General features: G+C 53.0%; 5 protein-coding genes across 5 annotated transcripts; 4 read left to right on the forward strand and 1 right to left on the reverse strand.

Moving 5' to 3' along the window:
- Positions 1 to 2,316: 2,316 nt before the first annotated feature.
- On the forward strand, positions 2,317 to 4,985 carry CPAR01_02499 (uncharacterized protein; the record flags this gene model as incomplete). The annotated part of the gene is made up of 2 exons (XM_060486786.1): positions 2,317 to 2,548; positions 2,599 to 4,985. 2 exons carry the CDS (start codon positions 2,317 to 2,319, stop codon positions 4,983 to 4,985), a joined length of 2,619 nt encoding a protein of 872 aa, XP_060354114.1.
- A 1,922-nt stretch (positions 4,986 to 6,907) lies between these two features.
- Positions 6,908 to 7,903, reverse strand: CPAR01_02500 (phosphoglycerate mutase; the record flags this gene model as incomplete). The annotated part of the gene is made up of 2 exons (XM_060486787.1): positions 6,908 to 7,510; positions 7,571 to 7,903. 2 exons carry the CDS (start codon positions 7,901 to 7,903, stop codon positions 6,908 to 6,910), a joined length of 936 nt encoding a protein of 311 aa, XP_060354115.1.
- A 2,153-nt stretch (positions 7,904 to 10,056) lies between these two features.
- Positions 10,057 to 11,970, forward strand: CPAR01_02501 (allantoate permease; the record flags this gene model as incomplete). The annotated part of the gene is made up of 5 exons (XM_060486788.1): positions 10,057 to 10,239; positions 10,348 to 10,401; positions 10,458 to 10,509; positions 10,584 to 10,844; positions 11,006 to 11,970. 5 exons carry the CDS (start codon positions 10,057 to 10,059, stop codon positions 11,968 to 11,970), a joined length of 1,515 nt encoding a protein of 504 aa, XP_060354116.1.
- A 2,464-nt stretch (positions 11,971 to 14,434) lies between these two features.
- On the forward strand, positions 14,435 to 15,775 carry CPAR01_02502 (pectin lyase; the record flags this gene model as incomplete). Its single annotated transcript, XM_060486789.1, has 4 exons — positions 14,435 to 14,778; positions 14,850 to 14,979; positions 15,046 to 15,362; positions 15,427 to 15,775. 4 exons carry the CDS (start codon positions 14,435 to 14,437, stop codon positions 15,773 to 15,775), a joined length of 1,140 nt encoding a protein of 379 aa, XP_060354117.1.
- A 1,073-nt stretch (positions 15,776 to 16,848) lies between these two features.
- CPAR01_02503 (uncharacterized protein) lies at positions 16,849 to 17,196 on the forward strand (the record flags this gene model as incomplete). Its single annotated transcript, XM_060486790.1, has 1 exon — positions 16,849 to 17,196. One exon carries the CDS (start codon positions 16,849 to 16,851, stop codon positions 17,194 to 17,196), a length of 348 nt encoding a protein of 115 aa, XP_060354118.1.
- Positions 17,197 to 17,876: the final 680 nt, after the last annotated feature.

Below are 17,876 nucleotides of genomic sequence, written 5' to 3' on the forward strand. Positions count from 1 at the left end.
CCAACAGTGGCAGTTTACCTAGGTACCTTGCCTACGTTTATTCGACGTTGCTGGAGCTGGGCTGGCGGCCTGGCGCTGGTCGCTGGTCGCTGGTCGCTGGCCCAAGTCACCAAGTCACTTTGGTTCCATGCAAAGCCCATCTCAGGGTAAAAGAGGGAACCCAAGGTACCTACCTATCCGTATCTTACTCCCTTACCTTACATACCTCTGTAGGTACTTTAGGTATTGCGAAAGGACCAGAACGGATTTGAATCATGAGGGACCAAGGCGTGGAACTGAGTGGGCCACAATCGCAAAGCCCCAGCCCAGACGCCCCAGGCGCTGCCCATTGTCGCTGCCCAGCCCGGCCTATCTTTTCTTACAACATGCCCGTCGTACGTTGTATGGTCTCTTTCAGCTTCCCCTTCTTTCATCTACATTAAGGTCAGGTATCTGACTAAGGTAAGCACCATACTCCAAGTCGCCGTCGACCTAGAGATACTCGTACATCTCTATCAATCCTACCAGTGCTCGGACGACATACGGAGTGCCCTTCCTTTCAATGTTGGATACGACCACACGACAACACCAGAACCGGGGAGGGTGGTACCCAACATCCAGCCCACCTCACCTTACGCAACCACGCACCCACGGCAAGGTCCACGTCCCGCCTGCGCCGCCCTACGGTCGATCAGCAACATATCAGTGGTCCACGGCCGAAGCCATCTCGGAGACTCTGAGACCTTGGGGGTCGCTCTCGCCCATCTCCACTGCCCTCGGTAGTCTGCGTCTGCCAACTGCCCGCTAGCTTGGAAGCACCCAACGAGCCTCCGGAACTGGCACAACTTACTTTGGTCACTTTTGTTCAAATAGCTTCTGAGGCGGCATCTGGGCCAAGGTAGAGAAACCCCAGCCTTTGTCAGCTTGATGGTGGAGGACGGTGTGATCCAATCAAGCGCAACGCGATCAAGCCAAGGTACAACGTTAACGCAGCCCTGGAATTGACGAAATTGGACCACCTGGTGTGCTATCCGTCTCGACCCAAGCGGAGACTCTCGCCTTCCCAGGACTCCATTCTTCCGATCATCAATGTCTTTCAAAGAGCTCGACTGGGATCACTGCAAGGTCCCCCGGAAGCGTGGACCCTTAAATCCCATTCGAAAACACTGACAATTGGTGCGAGCTTCATTAATTGCTTACGCACACTTATACTTGTTGCTGATTGCTACAAATCAATCCTTCGGGTCGCATTATGTCATCATCATCTGTGCTGTCACTGCGGTTGGCATTCACCAGCCACGCACAACAGCTGCTGTATCCATACCTAATTCCATCTGATGTGTGATGTCACACTCTCGATAATTTCGCACGCTCTTTACTTTCTCGAATCTACCTGCCTTAATTCTCATATGCCGCTGGATGGTAGACTTTCTCAGCACATTTTTCGAGACGCGATAGAAAGCTCAAGAGATCACACCAACTTGAGACAGAATTGGTGTGTTCGTATCTCCGACATGCATCCCATCCTCGTGGCTACCCTTTCGACGTTGCGAACAAGGAAGACAGGGGTCACATGTAAGACAATCAATATTACACAAGAACCATCAGCCACTTTGCTCCTCAACATCAGACGGCAGCTTGAGCTTTCGTACTCCGGATTGATTCTGGATCCCCGCACTTTCGTGGTCCCTTGATCTGTCCGAGCCGTTCAATACCAATATACCTCCGAGCACACTTCAGTCATAAGAGCGAAGCCCTCTGCAACCATGTTCAAAATCTTGCGGCGCCATACGGATATCCAAGCTGGCAATCGCCATCCAGCATTGAACGTCTCTTACCATAGGGTCATACTCAGCCCCATTCCCAACCACCCTCAGCAACCGTTCGCAACTTCCCAGGCCGTTCCAAAGCTCTCAGCTCACTTGTCCGACACTTGCCAAATCTAGCGCTCAAACTGAAACTCAAAAGACTCACATGGCGCCTTCTTGGTGTGCTTGGAAGCAGGGGCAGCCACACCTGAGGGCGTTAGGTAGTCAGCGAACAGAAATGACCGCGTCTGCTACCTGAGGTGTCTTATCTAATCAACACACAATCTCTTACCTTATCGTGTGTTATCGCTTATCGCCATTCCTGACGTCGCCTTCCTCATTCACTGCACGAGCTCCGGCCTGAGACCAGTGGAAGTTGTCATCGTTGATTGAATCCACAATACAGTCGTAGGCAATTGCCATGGCCGTGTAAACCAGCAACTGCACACATCCATGCACATACGCAGCCATCCCCGGTGGCTCATCCTGACGCGTCTCGACATGGCGCCTCGATTTCTCAACAGCCATCATGTCCATTAAGCCCTTGCCAGAGGACGTCACCCGCCGCATCAGGTCCTCAGCCACAGTTACGTCTCTCAACGGTGTCGCATGCGCTCTCGTCAAGAATTCCCTCGATGCCGAGGCTACAAGGGTCAATGTTACTATCGACTACTCTCGTGGCAATTGCACGGTTGAGGACGACGGGCTAGGCATTCTACCTGTTGAATTCCAAGAGCATGGAGGACTGGCCAAACAGCATCGTGAGCTACATGAACTCATCTTAGCGCGCACTTTGCTAAAACATCTTCAGACACATCAAGGCTCTCGCCCGAGACAGACTGCCACGGTGTCAACGGCAACTTCCTAGCATCTGTTGCCGCTCTGTCTCTGCTCTCCGTCACCTCCCACCACCATCTCTACAACTCGCAAAACTCAGTCACCATTCACAACTCAAAGGTCTTGGCACGCAACATCCCTGCCCTACCGGAGCAACACCTAGTGACCTTCAGCCATGGAACCCGCGTCACCGTTAGAGACTTGTTCGGCTCCATGGCCGTCAGAGTTAAGCAGAGAGCTGCATCCTCAGAGAAAGTCGCAGTGGACAAGGATTGGGGCCGATTACTTCATGACCTCACTGCTCTGTTGCTAGCCTGGCCTTCGAGTGTTGCTCTCTTCGTCCGAGACAGTGTCAACAACAACGAGACACGCTTCAGGCCTAACACAACACCCAAGTCGGACATGGTAGCTCGTTCATCACGCACTCTGACACAATCAGGTCTTGTGGACGGCTTGGGCCAAATAGTCTGGACTTCCATCGGCGCATCTGTTGGGAAGTTGACCATCGCAGGGTGCATAGCGCTGAAGCCCGTCGCCACACGTCGAGCTCAGTTCATTAGCTTTGGTATCCATCCCGTGTCTAATGAGTACGGGACCAATGTTCTGTACAACGAGGTCAATCGTGTGTTTGTCAACTCCGGCTTTGCCATAGAGGAGGACGTGGATGTCCGAAGCGATTCGACCGGTGTCGTTCTCCCACATCCGCAGGGAAATTCAACAAAAATTACCAAGCTGAGGCGAGGCTTGGATCGGTGGCCAATATTCTATTTTCGAATCAGCTCTTCGTCCCGTGCACGCCCTCTCGTAGCTTCATCTTTCGAAGACCTCCTCGAAGAACGTAACCACACCCTCGCCAACATGATTGACCTGCTCAAGCTTGTCTGTTACGAGTTCTTGAAGAAGCATCATTTCCGTCCTCACAAAGTCACTACCTCGCTCCAGGGTTCTTCTAGTGGCAAGCATCAAGAACACGATTCTCGGGAAGGGAGACGCAGAGACAGCAGCCGGTCGCGGACGGTCTCGTCAACGACCAGTCGATCAAATTCGGCTACCCCGCTATCGAGGCCAGAGTCTCCTTTCGATCTCTGGCAACGAGTCAAAATGGGAAGAACATCGGCAGGCACCTCGAAATCGGGAGCATCAACTCCTCTGTCCTCGGAAGTCGCTCTAGGAGCCACGATCAGGCCCACTGCGGGACAAGAGCCAGGCGAGGACACCACGAAAGCTCAGCCTAGTTTGCGGTACCTCGACGAGTCCGGAAATCTGCTGCGGAAGCCCTTTGATGACTTGTTGCCGAAGTCGTCGTTGTCAAAGGAGGTCGAACCTGGCAACCGTTCCAGCGCTACAAGTGAGGCTGCTGGTCAAAATCAACTTTCTACGCGACCATCGTTCGAGGTAGAGGAAAGTCAGTCGAAGTCATCTTCGGCAAAGCCCAACGACAAGGACGCAGTACGAGGCCACGTCAACTTGCTTCCTTCTTCTTCCCAATTCTTCAAGCCACGGGATGGCCTAAAACCTCAACCGCCGAGCGATAGGCTCAGGGGTATTCTTTCGAAATGGGAGAGTCCCGTTTTTCAGCCCGTCGGACCCCCCGTACCTCAACTGGATGGTACACAGGGAGGACCAAAACAAGGTCTGATTCAGTCCCTAGACCTTGACACCACTAGATGTTCACACGGGGCCCACACGTCGAATATCAAGCTCTCTGGCCGAGTCTCCAAGGCTGCTTTGATGGAAGCAGAAGTCGTCTCCCAGGTTGATAATAAGTTCATTCTGGTGAAACTCAGACGAGATCTGATTTCTGCCGGAAATCTGCCAGGCGCCCAAACGAATTCTGTACTAGTCTTGATTGATCAACACGCCGCAGACGAGAGATGCCGACTCGAGTCACTGATGCGGGACTATTTTTACGTTGCGAATCGTCCGAAAGAGGTGCTTGCACAGACGGAGGCTCTCGAAAAGCCCTTACAATTCGAGTTCTCGTCCAAGGAATGCAGACTGCTGCGCAAATACGTCCACCATCTACGTCGATGGGGAGTTTTCTTCGATATTGATGAACCGGAGTCGACAGCTTGGCGGCACAGGAGTAGGCAGCTCCCCAAGGTGGACGTGTTCAGCCTGCCACCAAGCATTCTTGAGCGGTGCAGATCAGAGCCAAAATTGGTCGCAGACCTTCTTCGGCACGAAATATGGAGAGCCGAGGAAGACGGCAGCCCAGCTTCCAGGCCCTTCAGTTTTGCTGCTGGAGGTAGCAGTCAAGAGATCGACTGGGTATCGAACTTTCACGGATGTCCCCAAGGGATCATTGACCTGCTTAATTCGAGATCCTGCCGCAGTAAGATTGAATTTCCAGCTTTGTGAGAAGTCGTGACGCTAAGTCGAGTAGGTGCCATCATGTTCAACGACGTCCTGTCCAGGGACCAATGCGAGGCTCTTGTTCGCAGGCTTAGTCGGTGCTCGTTTCCATTTCAATGCGCACACGGACGACCCTCCATGGTGCCATTGGTGGATATGAGAAGCTTGGGTGCGAAGAAGGAGACGCCTCTGGACAGCTTTGGGAGCTGTCTGAGGGGCTCGGGCATATTAAAGTGAAGGTGGTTCTGCGATACCTGGCGCTGCTTTCCATGGTCATTTAAGAACTAAGATACCCCGAAGCGAGTGTTATTTATAAATGAGGAAACCCTCAGTCACAAGCCGCCCTTACAACGCAATTCCTCTATCTGTTCTGCATGAGGGCCTTCGTCTTTCTCCAAGTCATCGTGTTTAGGTATGGAACTGTAAAGTCTACCCATCGCTTAAGGCTGTTGAAACTTCACGTAAGGCCAAGCTTACATTCAGACATTCTTTGCAATGAGGTCAAAATCTTGCAACTTTTCATAGCGAGACGAGACCAAAAGAGCGCGGAGGCCTTGCGGCATCGATCTGCTCGAGTGTCGAAACTGGGCAAATGTGATTCCCCAGATGAGAGTACGCTACGAGTTCCGAAGCACTTGGACATCGCATCGAGCTTCTCTGGAAGTCACTGCGTGAAGGGCTGGCCACTTTGTACCTCTCATCTATCGGACACTGTGGCCTATTGTCTTCAGTGTCAGTTCCTGCGGAACGCCAGACCGGGTCCAACGCTCCCCCCCCCCCTTTTCCAATCCGCGCAGGAGCTCTTCCCCACTAGGTTCATCATCAACATCCTGAACGATCGCGCCAGAGTAGACGTAGAAGCGCCGCATACTGGAACTTGCCCAAATCGACGCAGGATACCAGGAACAAGTTGTCCGTATCCTCCAAGGTCTGAACAGCGGCAGCAACGTGCACGAATGCCATGGCGACCTCGTCGCCGTAGACCGGCCTCAGACGTGGCATGTCGCGGACCCACCTATCGTCTAACTCACTCTGACCCTAATCTGGTGAGGCTCTTAGACGTCTCAAAGAGCCCTATTTACAATGCGTGGGAGAATGCAGTATCATAGTCTTCGGGTTTCTGGAAGTGTCGCGTATGAGCCAGCGCATATCCAAGGACGGTTGCCTAGTTGCCTTGTAGGCGGTAGTGGGAGGCTTTGTTCGCTTTGAGTATCATAGGAAATGGCAGTCAGGCTCCAGAGGTGTGTCTTAGAAGAGGTTGTTTGAGCGAGGGTGGGATGAATGTGACTTGGTAGAGAGGAAGTGAGATAATGGTACCATTTCCTTGTCACAATTATACTATAGAGCTTTGCGTATAGTCTTCCAGAAATATACACTCAAAGAAAGAGACTCAAAGGGAGACTAGTAGATGTAGTATGTAGACGAAAGAGGTATGCTCCCTGGCAGCTGCCTATCCGGGAAGGATTGTACATGAGGTTTTATATGGAATTGTTGAATTCTCAGGCAATTTCCACAAATGACAGCTTTGGGCGCAAGTGTGAGGTGCATGGCCTCAGCCGGTTCATCGGTTCAGGAAGGGGGGGGGGGGGGGGCAGACATCCAGGATGCCATTGATACTGGAGCCGAAGGGACTCAAGGGGGCCGCGAATTTGCGGAGAATGAGAGTTTCTAGACAGATTGTTAGATTTGAATGAAAGTCGCCACATATGACCCTACGTTCCACTACTGATATCACTTGATATGGCGCACTACTGTCTAAGGTGATATAGGCTGGCGTTGCGTCAAGGCTTCAGGATGCGAATTACCGGCCACCGCCGGTTTGATGCTTCTCAGAGACTGCTGCGGAATTTGGTGATGAATGAGTCTTCCATAGTGCTGAAGATGCTGATGTTGTAGCTTGATATGGTTCGTGTTTCTGCTGAGACAAATTATCTATTTCCTACTTTATCTCCGCGAACCAGCAAAGCAATCGAAGATCCTTCCCTGACCCTGAACTCCTCCTGCCCACCAACCATCAGTATAGCCGAGATAGCATACGAGTGCACCGTCAACGACAAAAACTGCCCTGAATCCGTCGAGAAAATCTCCTCTAGCACAAGCTGCTTCCTCGCGACGTGCTCCTCCGTCGTCTCAAACCGATCCGCCTTCCAAAGCCGGTCCTCCTCCGTGAAGCCAGGCTCTATATGATAACGCGGATACGCACCCTCGATCCAGCTCCGCGAGCTCCTCTTGTCGCACGTGTGGTCTGTCAGGCGCTCCCTCAGTCCTTCTTTGACGAGAGGTCGGAAGTCCCGGCCCGCGCCCCTGGATTCGACGAGGGGCCCAAAGGCGAGATTACTCGTCTCGAGGCACCGGCGGAGAGGGCTCGTGTAGAAGGATTCCGGCAAGGGAACGCCCTCGCCCTCGGCGGTGGTGGAGGTTGCACGCGTCCAGAAGGTGCTCAGGTCTCTTGCCTGCTGAATGCCTGTGTCGACGAGCGCCGCGTCGAGCCAGGTAACGACGCCGTCGCCATCGAGGTGGGACCAGTACCTCTGCCCGCCTTCGTCAGTGCTTCAATTTCCATCAAGATGAGAAGGCTTAAGAAAGTTTACATCCCACTCAGCCGTCCCGACCTTGGCTGCTTGAACGTTGTGGTATCCGAGTCCGTGCCTAGTCAGGTACAAGACCTTGAAGTCCACGCCGTCAGGGCTCTCCGCGTTGAGCTTCCTCACATGAGAAGCGAATCGTTCCCAGGGCTTGGTTTCACCCTCGGCTGCTACATCAGCCGCTGCGTCTCCAAAGTGCAGGTCGAGGAGTCCGAGGCCTGGCTGCGTAGTTGCTTTTCCGTTTGGACTGGCATCGGCAACCTTGTAGTAGTTCACAAAGTACTCGGGCAGGATCGTGAATTTGTACCGGCAGACGGGGCCAGATGTTAGGGTGGTCATTTTGATTGCGGCGCAAAGTGCGGGGACGAGGCTCTACGGGCGACAGTAGGTAGTGTGTAACCCAGCAGGTCCAGCTCGGATGAAAGATGGGAAATGTATTAGGATCTTTCGAGATGGAGCTCAGCGTAGGTGACAAGCTCGAATAAATGCCACGGACGCTTTTTGAGGCTGAGCAAGTACCTAGTCTGGCTTGATCTGGTCCAAACTCTGGCGGCATTACTAGGCTACAGCAAGCCCCTCAATTCACCATGTCCGCCTCGGTAACTGCCTTGGTGACATGAATATCAGACTTGTGGACAATGGCTTAGTGATGAGTATCATCCAAGAAACTCAGACATTTTCAGAGCTCACATACATATTTTAAAAGAATAAAATCGATGTGAATTACGATTGCAAAAGGTGAGCGAAATCCTCATACACACGACCAGTCGTCAACCTACCCCGCATTATCCCTAGGTGCCTACGACATCAGACTCATCGCGATCGAGGCCAAAGACAACCTGAACACAATCTCAGTTACTCTCTCCAAGTAGCCAGTCTCAATGACTCGGTTCCGTGCCATGACCTCCCATACACGAGACCTGGCGAGCGTCTAGGACGTCGACGACAAGCCCGCCACCACCGTATCTGCAACGACCAGACCATACTCATTACACACAACCTCAAGACAGCGCTCCTGCGGATGCGAAACAATTCAGAGCCTATAAGCAAAAGAATAGGGATCGATCAGACAGATAATGCAGAGCGTTTGAGGTAGTTCTAGTTCATGATGAACATCTCCAGTGCCTGCTTTTGTGTTGAGATGGCTCCGGAAAGAAGATGGTCATACCGCACAGGTATTTCGCTCACGAACCATCTCACGATGATGACATGGGCCTCTCAAGAACTGGACAAACTTCACACTACAGGGAATAAGCCAAAGCCAAACATCACAGGACCGGGAAAGTGTTCCCCCCAGATGACCTCCTCCGCGACCCCAATACTGGAACGTAGTACGAACCATCCTCTGCCGCCACTACTACTGCAGATTGTGAATCATCCAAGAAGTCGCCTTCGTGCGCTTCTCCATCATCCTCTATGCCCGCCGACTAACACGATGGTACCACTTGATATGAGCAGTCTCGGCTCAGGTAACACCTCCTGGATATTTTGAAAGTCCAACTTCGCCGCTAACGCTCCGTCGGCCCGGAGACGATGCCATATGGTTGATTCAGAGCCAACACTTGCGTTTGTAAGAATGGCATTGTTTCCTTTTCCCGCATTCCGTTGCCTGCGGCAAAGCCTTTGGCCGCGGGAGAACTATAAAGAAACGCCCCGGTCGCTAAGCGCCTAGATATCGCAGCTATGTGGCATCGGCGGCCGGATGCCACATTCACCGGACCCGACGGTCTGGTAGCGTTAGCAAGTGCGGATATTCATGTACCTGCGTACAATATCCGTATCCGCGGTTCTTGTTCAACGGCTTGTACATTGCAATGCCGGCCGCATTGACAGAGAGGATGTCCCCGTCCTCGCCCGTCAGGAAGTGCACCGGGCCGGGTCACACAGACCAACCGGTCCCGGAACCGGACCCACTCTCCAGTGGTTGTTGATATCCGGGATGATAGTGAAAGGTACTGCCAATAGCTGCCCAGGCAGTCTAACGCACCGTTCGTCATCTATCATTTGCAGCCGGAATGACAGAACCCCACCCGCGTGCTTTCACTTCAACTATCAACTCGTTTGCCATACTGCACAGGTATCTTCATTGTGGAAACGCGGGGAATAGTGATAGTGGGTGGAACGTGCGAAGATACGGTCGCCATTGCATGGAGATAACAAGTTGCTTCGGTCATCCTGGTTTCGGTCTATCCAACTCTCCAAGTAGGTACCTACCTATCCGTAGTATACTTGAACTACCGATAACAATGCGGGGTTTAGCCACGCCCAACTCTATCTGTCCCGTATCGAGGAAAGACACGGTTTTCCGACTCAGTGCACATATTACGCGTGATACGCTGGTTGATCGTCAGCACCAATAGTAGATAAGACCTTTATAAGAGCATTAGTTCCCTTCCCTCGAGTGATATCTTTGGTGATGTTGTCTCCGTGATCGACGCATTGCTTGACGAGCGACTGAGTGCCAGGTCAATCCAAAATAAGCATCATTCACCATGGCCGACATCAAGACAGAAAAGCCTCAACCAGAGGTTTCCGACACTGCGGATACGGCCGAGGCGTACACTGAGAAAGTAACGCTATCCGAGCACGACTTGGAATTGGAGCAAGCGTTGGCAAACTATGTTCCAGATACTCCGGAAGAGAAGGCCCTCGTGCGGAAGCTCGACTTATACATGGTTAGGCTTTTTTCCTCCCTTCTCCCCCCCCCCCCCTGGCTCGTCCGCTGGGTTGAACAGTAGTCGAAATCCGAGTCAGTAATGGCGCGATGCTGACGCCCATGGCAGGGGCCGACATTGTGGTTCATGTACATTTTAGCGTACATCGACAGGCAGAATATCGTGAGTCTATCGCGGCAGATTACACGCAGGGGTGTCCGAACTGACTTGTCACAAAGGGCAATGCCAAAGTTGCTGGTATGGAAGCAGACCTCAAACTCACAGACGACCGTAAGCGCCCCTACACAGGCCCAGGCAAAAGGAGTCAAAGAAATCGGTATTGACAAAGATGATGTATGATGCAGAATATGCCATGTTGCTTTCGATCTTCTTCATTGGCTATCTCGTCTGTGAAGTTCCCTCGAACATGCTGCTCACTCGATCTCGCCCGTCGTACTACCTGCCCGGTATCATGATTGTCTGGGGCACCGTATGCTCCGTGATGTCGGTCGTCAAAAACTACGAAGGAATGCTGGCTCTTCGGTTCTTTCTCGGCTGCATAGAGGCCGGATTCTTCCCTGGTGTCTTGTACGTGATGACTTGCTGGTACAAAAAGGCAGAAATCGGTAAGTACTTACCTACCTTATTACCTACTTTCACGGTATCACCCGCGAGTCCCGTACTTTAATCTACTCTTCATCTGTAAAAGTAGCCCAAGTATAGATGGATGCCAAGCCCCACAACTGGTCTACGTCAGCTTGTACTAAGGTGAAATTGCATTTTACAGGCAAGAGGTTTTCAATCTTCTACACCGCTTCTGTGTGCTCCGGCGCCGTGAGCGGCCTCCTCGCTGGCGCAATCACCGGTAATATGGAAGGCGTTCGAGGCATGCGAGGGTGGCGATGGCTCTATCTGATTGAGGGCGTCTGCACGGTCGGGTTCGCCATGATTTTCAAGTTCGTGCTGCTCGACTTCCCCGAGACAACGAAGCGCTTCTCATTGGAGGAACGGCAACTCGCCGTGGTCCGCATGATCCACGATCGGCAGACAACGGCGGCGCGACACGGCCAGCGCCTCACTCACTGGCAATCTCTCAAGGCCGCGCTGGCCGACCCGCGGACGTACATATTTGTGGTGCTCTTCACGATGGACCTGGGCTCCTGCACAATCTCCTACTTCATCCCCACGATCGTCAAGCAGATGGGCTACACGTCGGTCATGGCGCAGTACATGACCATCCCCATCTGGATGGTAGGCGCCGTCTTCCTGCTCGTGCTCTCGTACACGGCCGACAAGACGAGGGACCGCAGGTGGCACATCACGGGGTGCATGTGTCTCAGCTTCATCTGCACGCTCGTCTGCGTGACCGAGTCGAACCCCAAAGTCGTGTACGCCATGCTGTGCTTCTACATTGCCGGCCTGTACACGGCGCTCCCGCTCATGCTTAATTGGACGTCCGAGGTCATTTCACTCCCTGCGGAAAAGCGCGCCGTGGTGGTGGCCCTGGTCAACTCTGTCGGAAATCTCTCGGCGGTCTACGGCAGTAGGCTCTGGCCCTCGTCGGACGGGCCCCGGTTTGTAAAGGGGTTCGCGGTCACGGGCGCCTTCACCGGCTTCGGAACTATTCTGGCGGCGCTGATTCCTGTCATCTTCTCGTACCTGCCCAAGGAGGGTAACACCAAGGCTGAGAAGGAGATCTTGGCACGCGAGAGAGAGTTTGTTGAGAATACCAGAGCCCCTGGTGAAGTTTAAAGTCGTATGAGTTTGCGAACTGGCAATATGGGCAAAGGGAAAACGACGCCCGGGTCGGGACGGTGGGGGGGGGGGGGAGTGGGAGATCGAATTCAATTCGCCTCCATCAGCATTGGTAAGACAAGGAGGGGAGAGGGGGTTCGTACCGAGAAGTTAATATAAATATATGAACTGCAACTTTGAACGGCACCTTGACAATTCACAAAGCCATATTTTATGGAACAGCGTTCCCTCCCAGGAAAGAGAGTTGCCGATCACAGTAAACACAGGTTCAGGTCAGCCATGATGATTGGAGGCTTTGGAGGTTCTGGTTCGCTTCTATCCGCCATTCTGACGGTCTGACCGCTGCTGCCGTGTGTCCCGGCAAACAGAGCCGAGATCCAATTTTGATGGCCAGAGGGATGTAAGGGAACAGGTCGGGAATACTGGGTGTTGTGGTGCTGTTCCCAGAGTTCCCACAAGAGTTTCCATCTCACCGGAAAAGTCGATCCTTTGAAGAAGTGATGGGAACCACAATTCATCCTCGTCATCCTTGTGGCTTGATAACGGATATCGTTCAAGATGTGGCTCCCTGTGGGCTGTGGCTCCTCCATATGGGGCTTCCTCGAGTTCCTCGTGGGCTGGGCTTGAGGCTCAATCTATTTCTTGGCATGCATATCCTGGTCTCTGGGACCTTGACAACTTTTGGTGTACGAATTCTGCCCGGGATTGGATCTCACCCCTGAATGGGCACGGATTGCGAAGGAGAAGAAATGTCAGCCAAAGGCATTAGCCGCCTAGTTCTCATAATCAGCCCGTCCAAACTAACCCCGTTCGAGGCATCCGGCTGCCCATGCCATCCTGACTCGAAACACTAAGGAGAGACAACCCGCACCAAGCAGAAATGGCGTGTGTGTTTTTTCTGCTTCCGATTGACTTTCTCTCCCTCCGCAGACCACGTCCTTGAGAAAAAGGTTTCTTTTTTGCAGTACGGGGGGGAAGACTGACTGCCGTCACGACTCACAATACACGTGTAACCGAAAAGTAAAAATTAAAGTCCACGAAGGAGCTTGGGCCAAATAAATGGAGCCTGATGCGCCTACCGCGGTTTATGCTTAACAGATCTTATCCCTTCTCAGGACGACATAGTACTGCGGTATGTGACATTGTCACACGTAGAGTCGGAGACAGGCCGAGGCTAGAAGCTTGTTAGTTTATTTTCTCACAACCCCTGATTTGTTCTGATGGATTACTGGGTCTCTCAGTCTCTGTTAGTTAGAGTATGCCAATGCCCACGCGCGTATTGCTCTTCCATGTCTGTGCCGCAGGGCGGCGTTTGTGGCGTGCCCGAGTTTGCTAATGCTAACAAATGCCAGAAAGTACGCATACCTACCTAGTAAGACGCCATCAACCGGGAAATTTCCAACCGTTTCATCGGAACGAGTTATGGAGAGCTTACGGAGTAGAGCGTGGTGCTCTGCATTTTGGAGCTCCCTTTTCTCGGATCCCATGTGTCCTTAGTGGCGGAAATTTCTCTGAACCCATGTTTGGCACCTTGCAGACGGAGTAGTCTCTCCTCTCAAAAATGAATGGTACCCTAGGAGCGCGAACTGCCGCTCGTGGACATGAGTGCTGACTGGTTTGGACACCCCGTGACCCCGTGACATCTCACTGCAGCAGGTCCTCTCCGTGCTCCATCGATGGCAGTCTCTAGTCTCCGGGAGGGGGGCAGCCACACTTCCCAACTCCCGCCCCTCCCCCCCTTAACGCGGCCCTACCAGCGGAGATTTCTGTTCGTCTTTTCATTGATGGAAGTGACGCCACAGACGAATGCGAGGCCGTGCGAGGGCCCGCGAGCTAGGCCGAACGTCTTCGTCGACGGGCTCGATTCGGATTGTGCCGCCGAAGCTATCACCGCAACCCCGGGTCGGACGGGGGTGACGTGGTAGATGAAGGGGTCACAGAGCGCAGCAAATCCCCACGAATCAGTGGGGATTACCCACCACTCTATCCCTCGAACAAGTCGGCTCCGGCACCCAACGCCATGATTCTTCGGAAAGTAGTGTGGGTGGGTTAAGCAATGTTCCTCGGCCGACTGCGCAATTGGGGGCGTGCTTTTCTTTCGAAGGCCTAGAAGGATGAGGAGCCGTGAGATGAGATGAGGCCTTCGTCTGGCCCTGCTGGTGGGGGGTTCTCTTCGAAGGCTTGGTGGTTAGGGGGCTACTCTATCCGTATTACCTGGGTTGCCTGGGAAAGGAGATGGAAGACATGGAGGAAGGGGGTTCCGTTGAAGGAGCGGCGTCGAACAGCGGCACAGTTTCCAAACAAACATATATGATCGACCTTGAGCCGCGCTCTTTGACTTGGAAGCTCCCTTCTTACTCCAGCGGCTTTCGTCCTCTTGTCTCTCTTTCACATCCGACCAAACCCTCTTCGTTCTTTTGTATCTACCTTTTTATTCTTCTTGTTCGAAAGCCTTCTAAATATGAGATCTGCTCTTCTCTCCGTGGCACTGGCTGCCTTCGCCCCCTTGGCTCTCGCAGCCGACGCCGTCTCTGGCGCCGCTGAGGGCTTCGCCAAGGGAACCACCGGTGGTGGTAGCGCCACTCCCGTCTACCCTTCCACCACCTCCGAGCTCGTCTCCTACCTCACCGACTCCTCCGCCCGCGTCATCGTCTTGACCAAGACCTTTGACTTCCGCAACACTGAGGGTACCACCACTGCCACCGGCTGCGCTCCTTGGGGTACTGGCTCTGCTTGCCAGACTGCCATCAACAAGGACAACTGGTGCACCAACTACCAGCCCAACGCCCCCAAGGTCTCCACGACGTACGTAGAGAATCACTTACATCCTGCGGGTATACAGTGACTTTCATGATACTAACTTCCTCACTTCATAGCTACGACAACGCTGGCCTGAACCCCATCAAGCTCGGTTCCAACAAGTCCCTCATCGGACAGGGCAGCAAGGGTGTCATCATTGGCAAGGGTCTTCGCATCACCGGCGGCGCCAAGAACATCATCATCCAGGTATGAAGACTTATTTCACTGGACTAGTCACTATCATGCCGGCCAGGGGCTAACTACCGGTGCTAGAACATCCACATCACCAACCTGAACCCCAAGTACGTCTGGGGTGGTGATGCCATCACTCTCGACGGCTCCGACCTCGTCTGGATCGACCACGTCAAGACCTCCCTGATCGGCCGCCAGCACATTGTCCTCGGCAACGGCGCCTCCAACCGTGTCACCATCTCCAACAACGAGATTGACGGCTCTTCTTCCTGGTCCGCCACCTGCGACGGTCACCACTACTGGGGACTCTACTTCACCGGCAGCAACGACATGGTCACCTTCAAGAAGAACTACGTCCACCACACCTCTGGCAGAGCTCCCAAGGTCGCCGGTAACACGTACGTATAATTCCTTCCAGTTTTGGTGCTAGCGAACTTTCCGACTAACAAGAATCCATCACAGTCTCCTCCACGCCGTCAACAACTACTGGTACGACAACTCCGGCCACGCGTTCGAGGCCGATGCCGGTGCCAAGATCGTCGCCGAGGGCAACATCTTCCAGAACGTCGTCGCCGCCTACCAGACCGGTCTCGCCGGCCAGGTCTTCGCCTCCCCCGACTCCACCACCAACGCAAAGTGCTCCACCAACCTCGGCCACGCCTGCCAGCTCAACGCCTACGGCTCCAGCGGCACCCTAGTCGGCTCCGACACCTCCATCCTCGCCAACTTCGCCGGTAAGAACGTCGCTTCTGCCGGCACCGCCAACGACGCCAAGGCTGTTGCCACCAGCGCCGGCTTCGGCAAGCTCTAAGCGCTTTTGCTTGGATTGCTTGCCCCCTTTTTATCTCTCCTGTTGGAGTCTTTCAGTGGTTGTAATTGGGGGAGGTGTTGAGTCGGGCACACGCAAAGAGACCAACGACAGATTCATGTACATATCTTACTACTTTACCGTCGAGGACGTAAATATCATGCTTGATGCATCACACATTGCACATATTACGCAAAATATCAAGACCCAGAACTCCATACGTGTGAAGAATACCGTTATAATTTTGTCAAGCGACGAGCTTTTACGATTGAAGGCCTCCGTGACTTTCATGACATTTTGCAGGACAGAGAACGTGGGATGATTACATCACTATTTTTCGTATACGTTTCTACTCAAATGGAGAGTCAATCTCTGCTTACTCTACGCAAGCGCCAAACTAGTGGTACGTTTCTCAAGCAAACCATAGACTGTGGTTGGAGTCATCTGGGTGCCCTCCAGCCAACCTACATCCTTTACTTTATTTTTTCGAGAGAAAGAAAAGCTCCAGGAGCCAAGTAGGCGTTCAGTGATCTACCAGCCTACCTAGTTACCTGACATTAGGTTTTCATAGCACATGGTTCTCGCCGTCAGCCGTCATCTTGAGAAGAAATTGTGGATCTCGGTTATGGAGAGCGGGGTGGCACCCGGAGGGCCGGGGCTGCTCGGCCCACCACCTAAGCCCCCGATGTGCCCCACTCGGACCCGAAGCCCTCGGACTTTGGCTGGCTTCCGTGTCCCCCGTATTCACAGAGGTACACCGCCGAAAAGGTGTTACAAACCCACGGGCGGAAGAAATCTTTTGTCCTGAATCATAAAGCCGACCTTTCCGGCATCCTCTTTCGGGAGAATCTTTCTCCTCTGTCTCCTTCTCATCTACAATAATTATCAGACCGTCCATACTCATCCACCAAGACGCACCCGCAAAGATACATCACACTGCGCCAGACTTGAACGCGCCCACCGAAGCAAGAATTGAAATCGACATAACAACCTCTGTTCTACGCAGTAAGTCCCTCTGCATGTGAGTAGCCGATCGCAATATCTCTGACATACCTCAGCAGACAAGATATCTCATCATGCCCGACCCCGGCCTCACTATGCTTGGCATCTCCGCCGCGCTCTTCCAGGTGATCGTCATTGTCGCAGTGTGGCAAACCACGTCGCTCCGTCGCTCCACCGACAACCCCGAGGAGGACGCTCGGCGTGAGGAACAAGAACGCAGGGAGGGAGCAGCTCGGAGAATTCGGGATTTTGAGGAAAGCGAGAGGATGCAGGAGGCTGAGAGGAAGCGCGGGGAGCAGCGCAAGCAAGACGACACGATGGTTCGTGAGCTCATGAGAAAGACTGCTTCGTTGGGCAATGCAGAGGAGGAGCATGATGAGAAGACTCCGCTCCGCGCACAGGATGAGAAGGGTACTATTTAATGAAGGTAGCGGCTAGACATGATGAGTAACTGGTTTCATGTACCCAAGTATAGCAGAAAAGTCACAATGTCGTAGCAGCATTAGGTTGAACAGGGAGGCCACTTTTCTCACGACCACTACCTCACCACGCTTCTTGAAGAACATTCTTCAAGGAACACATCAAGAGTAGAACCCATTAGGTTGAAAGAATAGTAGTAACAGGGATAAGAGCAACGACGGAAACAGAGGTAAGTGCGTAAAGGTACGCAGTGGACTGGATGCTTAGCTTGCGACTCAAAACATTCTCAATTTCTAGGTGCCACTACCACTACTTGGCGCACCAGCATAGCCTGTTTCTGCACCTTGGATAAAATGCCCCATGTTCAACAGCGGGAAATCTTTTCCCATTCAATTCACTCAAAGCACCAAGTCAGGTGGGCTTTATCAAAGCGATTCCATGTTGAGCTACCTACTGACAGCAATGAGCTTCCTGCTGAGGGAAGACCGACCCTAACTAAGATATTCATCAGAATCATCTCTGGTTCATTCGCGTTCGAATGCTCCTAATTCTCATCCCCTTATCTGATGTACTGATATCACTTTGTGGATGTGCCTCCTCCACCATACCCGACTCCAAACTTTCAGTCCGCCACATTCAGTGTCTCCTGGCCGGTGATCAATCCCAAGGCGTTGTATCCGTT

The sequence above is a fragment of the Colletotrichum paranaense genome (genome assembly GCF_030867605.1).
Source record: "Colletotrichum paranaense strain IMI 384185 chromosome Unknown Scaffold_2.1, whole genome shotgun sequence".
Lineage (NCBI taxonomy): Eukaryota > Fungi > Ascomycota > Sordariomycetes > Glomerellales > Glomerellaceae > Colletotrichum > Colletotrichum paranaense.